This window comes from Oncorhynchus tshawytscha, linkage group LG33, assembly GCF_018296145.1.
Source record: "Oncorhynchus tshawytscha isolate Ot180627B linkage group LG33, Otsh_v2.0, whole genome shotgun sequence".
In the NCBI taxonomy this organism is placed as follows: domain Eukaryota; kingdom Metazoa; phylum Chordata; class Actinopteri; order Salmoniformes; family Salmonidae; genus Oncorhynchus; species Oncorhynchus tshawytscha.
In genome coordinates this window covers 18,893,598-18,909,774 of record NC_056461.1, presented here as the reverse complement: position 1 = coordinate 18,909,774, position 16,177 = coordinate 18,893,598, and the positions used below count along the sequence as shown (strand labels likewise).

General features: G+C 47.3%; 1 protein-coding gene across 2 annotated transcripts in view; it reads left to right on the top strand.

The window, feature by feature from the left end:
* Positions 1-16,177, top strand: part of LOC112230927 (breakpoint cluster region protein) — a 127,304-nt gene that overhangs the window by 85,330 nt on the left and 25,797 nt on the right. For both annotated transcript variants that reach the window (XM_024397330.2, XM_024397329.2), the window contains exons 2-4: positions 2,956-3,140; positions 14,252-14,356; positions 14,445-14,630. In XM_024397330.2, coding sequence (XP_024253098.1) covers positions 2,956-3,140; positions 14,252-14,356; positions 14,445-14,630 — 476 coding nt within the window. The remainder of the gene's footprint in view (positions 1-2,955; positions 3,141-14,251; positions 14,357-14,444; positions 14,631-16,177) is intronic.

Sequence of the window (16,177 nt, the reverse complement as noted above, 5' to 3'; positions counted from 1 at the left end):
ATGATCCGATAAATGGTTGATTTAGGTGCAATCTTACTGGCAGCAATATCCTTGCCTGTGAAGCCCTTTTTGTGCAAAGAAATGATGACGGCACCTGTTTCCTTGCAGGTAACCATGGTTGATAGAGGAAGAACAATGATTCCATGCACCACCCTCCTTTTGAAGCTTCCAGTCTGTTATTCAAACTCAATCAGCATGACAGAGTGATCTCCAGCTTTGTCCTCGTCAACACTCACACCTGTGTTAACGAGAGAATCACTGACATGATGTCAGCTGGTCCTTTTGTGGCAGGGCTGAAATGCAGCAGAAATGTTTTTTGGGGGATTCAGTTCATTTGCATGGGAAAGAGGGACTTGCAATTCATCTGATCACTCTTCATAACATTCTGGAGTACACTCAAATTGCCATCATACAAACTGAGGCAGCAGACTTTGTGAAAATGTATATTTGTGTCATTCTCAAAACTTTTGGCCACGTCTGTACACAAGAGTTTAGGAAAAATGCTTGAATGCGCATATGTATGTGTGTGTATTCACCTACACGGTTGGGACGTATGTGTGTGTATATGCATGAGAGTAATGTGTGTACACCAGAAAGAGAACAGTCTGTCTGTGGAGAGGCCTCTTCACTTTGTTTTCAACTAGAAGCCAATGGCCTTCCCAGATGTCAGGGCAGCAGTCAGCCTCGCCTTCAGCTGGAGGAGGAGAGGAGAGGTAGAAGGAGAGGAGGAAAAGAGGGGGAACAGTGAAGGAAACGACAGGGCTACTGAGCAGAGGAGGGCTGGGAGACTCCGCCATGTCACGCTCCAGGGGCAGAGGTCTCCTTCACACTGCTAGCTGACTGGCGGCAGACACACATACACACACGAACCTATGCGCACACACACACTCAAACCCACGCACAGAAAAGTACACCATTCACAACAGCACCGAAGTAGGTGTCCTTTATACAGTTACCTAGAGCTGGCATCAATAGACCAGTGTTTCTGGAAGTCAAGTCACATGATACTTCTGTAGACCCCGCCCTCTGGTGTTTTGGAAAAGACCCATGCGTTGCCATGGCATCTGAACACCTGCTTTCCCCTGTGTGATTGTACTTTTCCACCTGCTTGGGGAAAAAGGCCTCTTACACCCCCCCCCCCAAAAAAAAATAATGTTTCCATGCCAATGTGATTTCACTGTGTTTTTCCCTGTTGGCGATGGCTGGGCTGCCAATGGTTCCAAGAGGAAATCAATGAGTGGACTTTTTGAGAGTTGGAGAGATGGGGCCGAGGGTTTGTGTGTTTGTGTGTGCGTGGGTGCGTGCGTGCTGGATTCCTCCCATGTGGGGACTGCTCGGGGTTAGGCAGGAAGCGGGAGCTGGGGTGTGACCAGAATGAGTATGACTGCAGCTGTGGAGCCTGCCAGCGGACAAATGGAGGACCTGTGCAAAGAGGGGGGGGTAGAGACTCACTGGGCTCGAGGGGCTGTTATACTGTAGACTCTGTCTGGGCCTGGAGGGGACTGTCTATGGATGGGTCTGAGATACGGTATGTTCCCAGGGGCTAGGAGCTAAAGCACAGTGACCTTACCCCTGACCCATGACTGCCTTATGATATCTAATCCCTCCATACTGCTCTGAGGCCAGGCGCATAACACACACAAACAGACCACTAATACAGGCCTGTACAGAATACATGCTTAGGGGATTGACAGGTTGACTTAGTTAATGTGTGTTTGGATGTCTTTGAGTCGTGGGTGGTTATACTTCAACACTAAGGCACGGTAAACAACTCTGTTACTCTACTTGCCGTGGTGTTTTGTCCTGATACGCCCCTCTGCCAAAAGATCTTCTCTCGTGCAGCAGATACCTTGTTGTATTCAGTGGTGGTCGTGGTCTTGTGTGGTCAGGTAGGCCATTCTTGGTTGTGACTACAGCCATCACAGACTACTACTCTACTCACACAGTCATCTGTGAGTGTTCCTCTGGCACGTACTTTACTAGTGTCTCTCTTAATGGCCCTTGGCATGGGGTACTGGGCGGACACCGGGCAGGCGGTGTGCCCATCCTCAGACAGACAGTCCCTCTGTGTTGCCCTGGCATGGCCTGGCAGCATGCCGCTGCAGGGCGGCTTGCAGCAGTGGGCACTAGCCAGTAGGCAGACAGAAAGTCACTATGGGCAGTAGGCTCAGGGCACAGTGGGCAGTGGACACCCAGGCAGGCAGGGGGAGAGTGGGATACCTCACACTTAGATAGAGATTAGATTACTCTGCTGTACTCATGGGAAGGAGAGAGAGGAGACTGGCTGCATGGAAGGAGAGAGAAAGAGAGTGGGAGAAGAGAGAGAGAGACACAGAAATAGAGACACAGAGATAGAGACACACAGAGAGAGACACACAGAGAGAGACACACAGAGAGAGACACACAGAGAGAGACACACAGAGAGAGACACAGAGAGAGAGACACAGAGAGAGAGACAGAGAGCGAGAGAGACGGAGAGAGTGGCACAGTAAGAGACACAGAGAGAGAGAGAGAGAGACACACACAAAGAGACACACACAGAGAGACACACACAGAGAGAGACACAGAGAGAGACACACAGAGAGAGACACACAGAGAGAGACACACAGAGAGAGACACAGAGAGCGAGACACAGAGAGCGAGAGAGACAGAGAGAGGTTTCAGAGGCCAATCAGCACACATGAACCATGGTCAGCTGTCGTGGGGGGTATGTATGTGTGTGGGGGGTTGACCAAAAGGTCTCTGACATTCTGACTCAGATGCCTTCCACTCAGCATTACACACACACACTTCCCAGAACTCTGCACTGTACTCAGCCTCCTGGCCTTGAAGGAATTTGGCCTACAAACGGAACTGTCCAAGACATACTAGGATAAAGAAACATATATACTGTAACTCAACAACATGATCACGACTAGAAATGATTTGACTGGCGTTTGTTCCCTCCACTCACAGACGGTCCGTTCACGGGGACCCCTCCCACTTATGGTTATGATGCAGACCGTGCGGAGGAGCAGAGGCGCCACCATGACATCCTGCCCTACATCGATGACTCGCCCTCCTCCTCGCCACACCTCAGCTCTAAGAGCCGCAGCAGCCGAGACACCCTCTCCTCTGGATCCCTTGAGTCCTCCAAGTCGGTGAGTGTGCCCCTTCCCACTTCAATTAAGTCTACCACAAAGGGCATCTCCCACTCATTCCAGGAAGCTCCTCATATCGAACAGGGAATTCCTTCCCAGTCTATAGAGTACCACAGTATGAGTCACAATGCCCATAAGACCTAGCGGTCAAACAGGGAAATGGTTCCAATTGTTTTTTACACCATTCATTTTCCCCATAGGGGATTTTAGAAACACTTCAAATATGGTCTGTGTTTCGTGTAGGCTCACCCTGGCATGACGTTTTGATAAACGTGTAAATCTCTCTAGGACAAGGTGACTTTTATCAATATATTCGCCTGCATTTAACCCCACAAGATGAAATGCTAATTAGCTGCTAATGTGGCTATCATAAATAGCTACAAATGCCATGATGGTCTGAACGAGACTGCCGAATCTCTGGATTAACTATCACTATAATGTTACCTAAATGTAGTAATGAATAAATTGGTTACATTTCTTTAAACGGCAGGTAGCCTAGTGGTTAGAGCGTTGGACTAGTAACCGGAAGGTTGTGAGTTCAAACCCCCGAGCTGACAAGGTACAAATCTGTCGTTCTGCCCCTGAACAGGCAGTTAACCCACTGTTCCCAGGCCGTCATTGAAAATAAGAATGTGTTCTTGACTGACTTGCCTGGTTAAATAAAGGTAAAATTAAAAAATGGACAATTCTGTGAACTGTCTTGTACAAGTTTTAAGTTGACACAAGAGGTGACGTGCAGGTGCTCGCAGGGATTTGTGGTTTTGCATGATGTCCACTTTGACGCTAATTAGCATGTTCAAACCTGAGAGTAGACGGAGCCGAATATATTGATAAAAGTCATCTTGTCCGAGAGAGATTTACATGGTTGTCACAACAGGCGAAGCAGAAACGCAGCCCTTGTTTTAAGTGTTTCTAAAATCCCCTATGGGGAAAATGAATGCTGTAAAAAAACGATTGGAACCATTTCCCTGTTTGACCGCTTGGTTTTATGGGTATTATGTCACCTCCACTGTGGGTCTCTATTCTATCACCCTCTGGCCCTCCCTCACGACCTCAACCATGAAGAGACATAGACACTTATCTCTGAGGCACGTCATCTAACTACCTGTAAGCTTATTATCGTCATCAATTAGCTGTATTACCTAAGTTATATTGCGGTTTTTGTGACGTGATTGAACCTGTGATAGGTGTGTGTGTACACCTCACTGTTAGCCTGGTGCAGTGTGAGTATGTGTCGTGCTAAACACACTGTGCTGCAGTCGCTCTCTCGCCTGGAGGAAGTAGCCACATCAATGGTCATAAAGGAAGGCCTATGACCCGCCCCTGTCTCGCCTCAGTGGCAGAGAGAGCGCTTGTCAAATTGCTTGATGGTTGAATCTTCTAATAAATGATGAGTCCCTGGGGTGCACCCAACCTCTGACCATTTGGGTTTGTCTCACTCATTGGTTTTAATAAGCACACACACACTCTTTCTCTCTCTCTCTCTCTCCCTCTCGGTCTCTCACTGTCCACAAAGAGTGATGGATTTGTTATACAATAGCAGGGATTGAGTGAACATTGATGCGGGGACTCTGTGCAGGTGTTTGATGGGGTTGAGGTCAGGGCTCTGTGCAGGTCAGTCAAGTTCTTCCACATCAATCTCAACAAACTATTTCTTCATGGACCTCCCTTTGTGCACAGGGGCATTGTCATGCTGACACAGGATAGTGCCTTCCCAAACAGTTGCCACAAAGTTGAAAGCACAGAATCCTCTCGAATGTCATTATATGCTGTAGCGTTAAGATTTTCCTCCACTGGAACTAAGGGGCCTACAGTAGCCCGAACCATGAAAAACAGCCCCAGACCATTATTCCTCCTCCACCAAACTTTACAGTTGGTACGATGCATTCGGGCAGGTAGTGTTCTCCTGGCATCCGCCAAACCCAGATTTGTCCATCGGACTGCCAGATGGTGAAGCGTGATTCATCTCGTGTCCACTGCTCCAGAGTCCAATGGCAGTGGCAAGCTTTACACCACTCCAGCCGACGCTTGGCATTGCGCATGGTGATCTTAGGCTTGAAACCTATGACGGTGATTGCATGGCTGTGTGCTCGATTTTATACACCTGTCAGCAACGGTGTAGCTGAATTAGCCGAATCCACTAATTTGAAGGGGTGTCCACATACTTTTATAGATACAGTTTGTTACATTACAGCCTTATTCTGAAATTGATCAAATAAAAAATGTTCCTCATTATTCTACACACAATACCCCATAATGACAAGGCGAAAACAGTTGTCATTTTGTTTGCAAATGTATTACAAATACGTAAGACCCTTTTGAGACTCAAAAATTGAGCTCAGGTGCATCCTGTTTCCATTGATCATCCTTGAGATGTTTCTACAACTTGATTGAAATCCACCTGTGGTAAATTCCATTGAATGGACACAATTTTTATATATTTTATTTAACTAGGCAAGTCAATTTTTATTTACAATGACAGCCTTCCCTGGCCAAACCCTCGCCTAACCCGGACGATGCCGGGCCAATTGTGCGCCGCCCTATGGGAGATCACGGCCGGTTGTGATACAGCCCGGGATTGAACCAGGGTCTGTAGTGACGCCTCTAGCACTGAGATGCAGTGCCTTAGACTGCTGCGCCACTCGGGAGCCCTTTATACAATTATTTGGAAAGGTTCACACCTGTCTAGATAAGGTCCCACAGTTGACAGTGCATGTCAGAGCAAAAAACCAAGCCATGAGGTTGAAGGAATTGTCCATAGAGTTCAGAGACAGGATTGTGTCGAGGTACAGATCTTGAGAAGGGTACCAAAAAATGTCTTCAGCATTGAAGGTCCCCAACAACACAGTAGCCTCCATCATTCTTAAATGGAAGAAGTTTGGAACCACCAAGACTCTTCCTGGAGCTGGCCGCCCGGCCAAACTGAGCAATGGAGAAGAAGGGCCTTGGTGAGGGAGGTGACCAAAAACCTGATGGTCACTCTGACAGAGCTCCAGAGTTCCTCTGTGGAGATAGGAGAAACTTCCAGAAGGACAACCATCTCTGCAGCACTCCATCAATTAGGCTTTTATGGTAGAGTGGACAGACGGAAGCCACTCCTCAATAAAAGGCACATGACAGCCCAATTGGAGTTTGCCAAAAGGCACCTAAAGGACTCTCAGACCATGAGAAACAAGATTCTCCGGTTTGATGAATCCAAGATTGAACTCTTTGGCCTGAATGCCAAGCGTCACGTCTGGAGGAAACCAGGCACCATCCCTAGGGTGAAACATGGTGGTGGCAGCACCATGGGACCTTTTTCTGCTACACCCGTTGCTGACAGGTGTATAAAATCAGTGGCAGGGACGTGGAGACTAGTCAGGATCGAGGGAACGATGAATGGAGCAAAGTACAGAGATCCTTGATGAAAACCTGCTCCAGAGCGCCCAGGACCTCAGACTGGGGTGAAGGTTCACCTTCCAACAGGACATCATCACTAAGCACACAGCCAAGACAATGCAGGCGTGGCTTCGGGACAAGGCTCTGAATGTCCCTGAGTGGCCCAGCCAGAGCCTGGAATTGAACCCGACCGAACATCACTGGAGAGACCTGAAAATAGCTGTGCAGCGACGCTCTCCATCCAACATTACAAAGTTTGAGAGGATCTGCAGAGAAGAATGGGAGAAACTCCCCAAATACAGGTGTGTCAAGCTTGTAGCGTCCTATCCAAGAAGACTCGAGGCTGTAATCGCTGTCAAAGGTGCTTCAACAAAGTACTGAGTAAAGGGTCTGAATTTTTATGTGAAGATTATATTTCCGTTTTTAATTTTGCAATAAATTTGCTAACATTTCTACAAACCTGTTTTTACTTTGTCAGTATGTGGTGTTGTGTGTAGATTGATGAGGGAACAAATCAACTTAATCAATTTTAGAATAAGGCTTCAACGTTACAAGATGTGGAAAAATTCAGGGGGTCCGAATGCACTGTACAGTGCATCTCCCCCAGAGTCTTCCACTACCATCAGGCCATTCCTTAGTGATCACATCACCCCTGAGGCAACGACCTGGAAAAAGGTCACTCTCATGTCTGTGGGCCCAGCCAACTCTTCTGAAGCGTTAAGATTCTCCTCAGGGCTGTTAAATGTCTTTAACGAGTCCCCACTGCCTGGCAATGTTTGTTGCCTGACTAAAAGGAAAGTCATCGTGGGATGCAATGTGGCAGATATCAACACCGAGACGTTGAATAACTAGATAGACTAACCGCCAGGCGCCCCTGTAGCATACAGTGGGGCAAAAAAGTATTTAGTCAGCCACCAATTGTGCAAGTTCTCACACTTAAAAAGATGAGAAAGGCCTGTAATTTTCAACTACTTCAACTATGACAGACAAAATGAGAAGAAAAGAAATCCAGAAAATCACATTGTAGGATTTTTAATGAAATTATTTGCAAATTATGGTGGAAAATAAGTATTTGGTCACCTACAAACAAGCAAGATCTCTGGCTCTCACAGACTTGTAACTTCTTCTTTATCTTCTTGCGTCGAGCCATCCCGGATCCGGGATCGTGAATACAGCCTCAAGCTCATTACCATAACGCAACGTTAACTATTCATGAAAATCGCAAATGAAATGAAATTAATATGCTAGCTCTCAAGCTTAGCCTTTTATTAACAACACTGTCATCTCAGATTTTCAAAATATGCTTCTCAACCATTGCAAAATAAGCATTTGTGTAACAGCTAGCGCGGCTAGCGTAGCATTTAGCGTTAGCATCAGCAGACAACATTTTCACAAAAACCAGAAAATCATTCAAATAAAATTATTACCTTTGAAGAACTTCAGATGTTTTCAATGAGGAGACTCTCAGTTAGATAGCAAATGCTCAGTTTTTCCTGAAAGATGATTTGTTTAGGAGAAATTGCTCCGTTTTGGCTACCAAAAAAACCCGAAAATTCAGTCTTCAAAACGCCAAACGTTTTTTCCAAATTAACTCCATAATATCGACTGAAACATGGTAAACGTTGTTTAGAATCAATCCTCAAGGTGTTTTTCACATATCTCTTCATGATATATCGTTCGTTGAAAGCCTCCTCTCTCCTCTCAATCACTGGATGACTTCGTGCAGCTTGTACGCACCAATTTAGACAAAGGACACCGGGCGGACCCCTGGTAAATGTAGTCTCTTATGGCCAATCTTCCAATGATATGCCTACAAATACGTCACAATGCTGCAGACACCTTGGAGAAACGATAGAAAGGGCAGGCTCATTCCCGGCGCATTCACAGCCATATAAGGAGACAATGGAGAACAGAGCTTCAAAAATTCTGCCCATTTCCTGGTTGAAGTTTCATCTTGGTTTCGCCTGTAGCATGAGTTCTGTGGCACTCACAGATAATATCTTTGCAGTTTTGGAAACCTTAGAGTGTTTTCTTTCCAAAGCTGCCAATTATATGCATAGTCGAGCATCTTTTCGTGACAAAATATTGCGCTTAAAACGGGCATGTTTTTTTATCCATAAATTAAAAGAGCGCCCCCTACATCCAAGAAGTTAAGAGGCTCCTCTGTCTTCCACTCGTTACCTGTATTAATGGCACCTGTTTGAACTTGGTATCAGTATAAAAGACACCTGTCCACAACCTCAAACAGTCACACTCCAAACATCACTATGGCCAAGACCAAAGATCTGTCAAAGGACACCAGAAACCAAATTGTAGACCTGCACCAGGCTGGGAAGACTGAATCTGCACTAGGTAAGCAGCTTGGTTTGAAGAAATCAACTGTGGGAGCAATTATTAGGAAATGGAAGACATACAAGACCACTGATAATCTCCCTCGATCTGGGGCTCCACGCAAGATCTCACTCCATGGGGTCAAAATGATCACAAGAATGGTGAGCAAAAATCCCAGAACCACACGGGGGGACCTAGTGAATGACCTGCAGAGAGCTGGGACCAAAGTAACAAAGCCTACCATCAGTAACACACTACGCCGCCAGGGACTCAAATCCTGCAGTGCCAGACGTGTCCCCCTGCTTAAGCCAGTACATGTCCAGGCCCGTCTGAAGTTTGCTAGAGAGCATTTGGATGATCCAGAAGAAGATTGGGAGAATGTCATATGGTCAGATGAAACCAAAATATTACTTTTTGGTAAAAACTCAACTCGTCGTGTTTGGAGGACAAAGAATGCTGAGTTGCATGCAAAGAACACCATACCTACTGTGAAGCATGGGGGTGGAAACATCATGCTTTGGGGCTGTTTTTCTGCAAAGGGACCAGGACGACTGATCCGTGTAAAGGAAAGAATGAATGGGGCCATGTATCGTGAGATTTTGAGTGAAAACCTCCTTCCATCAGCAAGGGCATTGAAGATGAAACGTGACTGGGTCTTTCAGCATGACAATGATCCCAAACACACCGCCCGGGCAATGAAGGAGTGGCTTCGTAAGAAGCATTTCAAGGTCCTGGAGTTGCCTAGCCAGTCTCCAGATCTCAACCCCATAGAAAATCTTTGGAGCGAGTTGAAAGTCCGTGTTGCCCAGCAACAGCCCCAAAACATCACTGCTCTAGGGGAGATCTGCATGGAGGAATGGGCCAAAATACCAGCAACAGTGTGTGAAAACCTTGTGAAGACTTACAGGAAACGTTTGACCTCTGTCATCGCCAACAAAGGGTATATAACAAAGTATTGAGAAACTTTTGTTATTGACCAAATACTTATTTTCCACCATAATTTGCAAATAAATTCATTAAAAATCCTACAATGTGATTTTCTGGATTTTTTTTCTCATTTTGTCTGTCATAGTTGAAGTGTACCTATGATGAAAATTACAGGCCTCTCATCTTTTTAAGTGGGAGAACTTGCACAATTGGTGGCTGACTAAATACTTTTTTGCCCCACTGTATCTCTCTGTCAATGCCTAGTTAGTCGGTCTCTCTTGAAATGGAAAGTATTACAGTACAATAACTCACTCCTGTACAGAACAAGATTATTCAGATGTTTATATTTCGGGTTACACCCGAGTGTTTCGTTAATAAATACTTCAGAGAGAGGGACGATGGTGTTTTTCCAGAGAAAATATGAGAAATGAAAGTGAACAGGGCTATTATAAAATGAGATGCCCACACCGCCTCCTACCTGGCTTTGAACCTTATGGAAACTGACGTCTCGCTGCCATGGGAGACAGAGAGAAGAGAATACATGCTATTTCAATGTTTCTACGTTTCTCTCAATGTCCTCAGTTATTAGGCTTACTCATATGATAATAACTGTTAGTATATATTATGGTGTATTTCCAGTGAGCAATTAGCTTGAGACCTACTTGAACAAATCGGTAGCGATGATGAATCCATGCTATTAGCTAGTTGTGTATTTAGGATGTATTTAGTGAATGAGAAATGTACACAAGTCAAGGTACACAAAGTTACTGTAGACTGACTTTGGGTGGGTGCTTTCCCTTTGATTGTCCTACTATTTACACACACACACACATACACACACACACCGGACACACTCGACTCTTTTAGTTGTGTGTACAGTATGTACCTACTGTAAGGGAGTGGCTGCTGTTGTTAGCCCCCCCCCCCCTGTCTTGGCTGTCTGCACACTGAGAGGGGCTCATTAGTTGTTGCCGTGACAATGAATAAAATATGTTATTATGGAGATGTGATGGGCCCTCCCGAGGTGAGGAGGATTGTCTGGGCCTGAGCAGTGAATGAATGAATAAACACGCATTGCTTTCCCTCCTCACTCAACTCCACAATGGAAACGTGGGCTGGCTGGGCCCGTTATAACTCGAGAAGGTTTCACAAAATGTTCTCTTCACTCATTTTTATTTAAAGAGATTCTCTGTTACTTTCAAGCCAGTGGTTCTAAGAGTGGTCCCCGAAAATGACGTACTACATCACATATGTGCAGATACACTATATATACAAAGGTATGAGGACACCCCTCAAATTAGTGGATTCGGCTATTTCAGCCAAACCCGTTGTTGACAGGTGGATAAAATCAAGGACAGAGCCATGTAATCTCCATAGACAAACATTGGCAGTGGAATGACCTTACTGAAGAGCTCCGTGACTTTCATCGTGGCACCGTCATAGGATGCCACTTTTCCAATAAGTCAGTTTGTCAAATTTCTGCCCTGCTGGAGCTGCCCCAGTCAACTGTAAGTGCTGTTATTATGAAGTGGAAACGTCTAGGAGCAACAACGGCTCAGCCGCGTAGTGGTAGTCCACACAAGCTCACAGAACGGGACCTCTGAATGCTGACGCACGTAGAGCGTAAAAATTGTCTGTCAACACTCACTACCGAGTTCCAAACTACCTCTGGAAGCAACGTCAGCACAAGAACTGTTCGTCAGGAGCTTCATGAAATGGGTTTCCATGGCCGAGCAGCTGCACACAAGCCTAAGATCACCATGTGAAGCCGCCATTGGACTCTGGAGCAGTGGAAACTAGTTTTCTGGAGTGATGAATCACGTTTCACCATCTTCCAGTCCGACAGATGAATCTGTGTTTGGCGGATGCCAGGAGAACACTACCTGCCCGAATGCATCGTACCAACTGTAAAGTTTGGTGGAGGAGGAATAATGGTCTGGGGCTGTTTTTCATAGTTTTTGCTTCCAACTTTGTGGCAACAGTTTGGTCATACATCTGTTCTCAGTCATGTAGCTAGTCCAAACATCCAAAGCGTGCATACTCTTGTCAAATAAAATACTTTAAATGATCTTCTCTTTTAACACTCTTGTGAAGTATGGAAGCAGAAAGGGCCTGTTGTATAAGAGCCAGGGAAGCAGAACCAAACACAGCACAGACCCCTGGGTAATGGGATCCACAGCACAGACCCTTTGGTAATGGAGTCCATCAGTTTGTCTGGACCCCTGTAGTTCCCCAGAGACTCTTACTGACATCTGCTGCTTCCACTACCTGTGCAGTGGCCATGGAAACAGGAGTTTCAGGCTCATTTACCCCCCCCATTAACACATACATACACACACACACACACACACAAGGTGCTTTCTCGCATTGTGTCATTCATTTCAGCATTTATGCATTTTTTGATTCCCATCTGATTCCCATTCTTAACCTAACCTTAACCCCTATCCTCTAATTCTAACCCTAACCTTAAATCTAACCCCTAAACCTAAAATAGCCTTTTTCTATGTGGGGACCGGCGAAATGTCCCCATTTTCCTTGTTTTACTATCCTTTTGAGTTCATCTGGTTCCCACAAGGATAGTAAAACCAAACACACACAATCACACAAAGAGAAAAGCCCCTTACCTGAGCGCGCATTATGTCTGCCCTTATCCTGTCTGAGACTAAAGTACATTCTCATCATAGTCTCCAAATGAAGGCAGTAGTCAGATTCCTCTCTATTGTAGCTTACCCCCCCCACTCTCAGAATCTCTCTTTTAAAGGAGCCACAGGCTGTGTTCTGTAGTAGCTGGGCACAGATAGCTTTACTTCAGCTTAGTGAATGGGTTGGATAGCCCAGACCCAGGAGAGGTACTACCTGGCCCAGCCGTGGCCTTCTCTACCCTGCTCTACTCTCTCCTAGCTTTGCCTCCTGCCATGACTCTCCTCTGTCCTGGAGCTGGGGGTTAGCTTTGCCTCCTGCCATGATTCTCCTCTGTCCCGGAGCCTGGGGGTTAGCTTTGCCTCCTGCCATGACTCCCCTCTGTCCTGGAGCCTGGGGTTAGCTTTGCCTCCTGCCAAGACTCTCCTCTGTACTGGAGCCTGGGGGTTAGCTTTGCCTCCTGCCATGACTCTCCTCTGTCCTGGAGCCTGGGGGTTAGCTTTGCCTCCTGCCATGACTTTCCTCTGTCCTGGAGCCTGGGGGTTAGCTTTGCCTCCTGCCAAGACTCTCCTCTGTACTGAAGCCTGGGGTTAGCTTTGCCTCCTGCCATGACTCTCCTCTGTCCTGGAGCCTGGGGGTTAGCTTTGCCTCCTGCCATGACTCCCCTCTGTCCTGGAGCCTGGGGGTTAGCTTTGCCTCCTGCCAAGACTCTCCTCTGTACTGGAGCCTGGGGGTTAGCTTTGCCTCCTGCCATGACTCTCCTCTGTCCTGGAGCCTGGGGGTTAGCTTTGCCTCCTGCCATGACTTTCCTCTGTCCTGGAGCCTGGGGGTTAGCTTTGCCTCCTGCCAAGACTCTCCTCTGTACTGAAGCCTGGGGGTTAGCTTTGCCTCCTGCCATGACTCTCCTCTGTCCTGGAGCCTGGGGGTTAGCTTTGCCTCCTGCCATGACTCTCCTCTGTTCTGGAGCCTGGGGGTTAGCTTTGCCTCCTGCCATGACTCTCCTCTGTCCTGGAGCCTGGGGGTTAGCTTTGCCTCCTGCCATGACTCTCCTCTGTCCTGGAGCCTGGGGTTAGCTTTGCCTCCTGCCATGACTCTCCTCTGTACTGGAGCCTGGGGGTTAGCTTTGCCTCCTGCCATGACTCTCCTCTGTCCTGGAGCCTGGGGGTTAGCTTTGCCTCCTGCCATGACTCTCCTCTGTCCTGGAGCCTGGGGGTTAGCTTTGCCTCCTGCCATGACTCTCCTCTGTCCTGGAGCCTGGGGGTTAGCTTTGCCTCCTGCCATGACTCTCCTCTGTACTGGAGCCTGGGGGTTAGCTTTGCCTCCTGCCATGACTCTCCTCTGTCCTGGAGCCTGGGGGTTAGCTTTGCCTCCTGCCATGACTCTCCTCTGTTCTGGAGCCTGGGGGTTAGCTTTGCCTCCTGCCATGACTCTCCTCTGTCCTGGAGCCTGGGGGTTAGCTTTGCCTCCTGCCATGAATCTCCTCTGTCTGGGCCATTTTTAGATACCAACTTACATCGCACGGGAAACCCTGACTGCCAGAGTTATTTTAGTTTCCTTGGTTAGGCGAGACGGCCCAAAGCTCTTTCCTTGGCCGCATGTTGAGTGTTTTTACTCTTGGGTTGGCCTGGAAGAATGCTAGAACAATGGCTTCCTTAAAGACGAAGCTGTGTCTTTCACACCCCAGCTTTTATAAACTATTGCTCCTCTAATCTTCCCACTACGCTGTTGTCATTCAGACTCAAACTAATGGTCATGCCTGGTGTGCATGGTCTCATTCTGTACAGTACTTGTATTGTGCACCTTTGTCATTGTTGTTCCCTGTGTGTTCGCTGCAGACGGAGTTGGACCTGGAGAAAGGCCTGGAGATGAGGAAGTGGGTTCTGTCTGGGATCCTGGCCAGCGAGGAGACCTACCTCAGCCACCTGGAGGCACTGCTACTGGTGAGAGGCTGCAACGAACACACACACACACACACACACACACACTATACAAACTCTCTCTCTATCTCCCTCCCTCCTATTCTCTCAGCCTATGAAGCCTCTGAAGGCAGCAGCCACCACGTCCCAGCCGGTGCTGACCATCCCCCAGATCGAGACCATCTTCTTCAAAGTGCCTGAGCTCTACGAGGTCCACAAGGAGTTCTACGACGGCCTGCTCCCCCGGGTGCAGCAGTGGAGCCACCACCAGCGTGTGGGGGACCTCTTCCAGAAACAGGTGAGGTCATAAGACAGATCCTTGGGGTGTTCCCCCTGCCCTGTGTCTGTCGGAGCCTGGAGCCTGACTCGGGATGACAGAGGACTTCCTAATGAGTCCCTCCCTGGACCTGGCTACATGGCAACATGGCAACATGACATCGCCACCCCCTGCAGGAGAGCTGGGCCTGTCATGAGTGCTGTGTGTAAGGGGACAGTGGACAGGGAGAAGGAGAGTGTCACCATGCTGTCTTTTCTACTGAGACGAATGCTACACTGAGCGTTGTGTCACTAAGAAGCAGCCTATAAATAATGCCAAACGCCGAGCGATGAGGGACTTAGGTGGAAAAAATCTGCCGATGAGCCCTTGAGCAAGGCACTTGAACCCTAATTGCTCCTGTATGTCGCCCTGGATAAGAATGTCTGCTAAATGACACAAAGGGAAAAAAATGTAAAAGGAGTATTTTATTTGTCTGTTTAATCTGTCAGGGCAGCACATGCCGGAATCCTTTTCTGCATTTTATTTATTAATTGTTAGTTTTTTTCTCCTCCTTCTCACTTGTCTATGTGTCTGCTATGTGATAAACAGTGGGATCAATCTCTGCGTTTTGCGTCTCCCAGCAGACAAGCATCGAGAGAGGAGCAATTTGAATTAATAGATAGTAGGCTCTCTCTCTCTCTCTCTCTCTCTCTCTCTCTCTCTCTCTCTCTCTCTCTCTCTCTATCCCTCCCTCCTCTCTCTCTCTATCTCTCTCTCTCTCTCTATCCCTCCCTCCCTCTCTCTCTCTATCTCTCTTTATCTCTCTCTCTCTATAACTCCCTCTCTCTCTCTCTCTCTCTCTCTCTCTCCTCCCTCTCCTCTCTATCTATCTATCTTTATCTCTCTCTCTCTCTCTATAACTCCCTCCCTCTCTCTCTTTCTCTCTCTCTCTATAACTCCCTCCCTCCCTTTCTCTCTGTATCTCTGTCTCTCTGTGTATCTCTGTCTCTCTGTATCTCTCTCTGTCTCTTTCTCTCTGTATCTCTCTCTCTGTCTCTCCCTCTCTGTCTCTCTCTCTCTGTATCTCTGTATCTCTCTCTCTCTGTCTCTCTCTCTCCCTCTCTCTCTCTCTCTCTCTCTCTGTGTATCTCTGTCTCTCTGTATCTCTTTCTCTCTGTGTCTCTCTCTCTCTCTGTGACTCTCTCTGTATCTCTACTCCCCCTCCCTCCCTCTCTCTCTCTCTCTATCTCTCTCTCTCTCTATCCCTCCCCTCTCTCTCTCTATCTCTCTCTCTCTATCCCTCCCTCCCTCTCTCTCTCTCTCTCTCTCTCTCTCTCTCTCTATCCCTCCCTCCCTCTCTCTCTCTATCTCTCTTTATCTCTCTCTCTATAACTCCCTCCCTCCCTCTCTCTCTCTCTCTCTCTCTCTCTCTCTCTCTCTCTCTCTCTATCCCTCCCTCCCTCTCTCTCTATCTATCTATCTATCTATCTTTATCTCTCTCTCTCTCTCTCTCTATAACTCCCTCCCTCTCTCTCTTTCTCTCTCTCTCTATAACTCCCTCCCTCTCTCTCTCTCTCTCTCTCTATAAC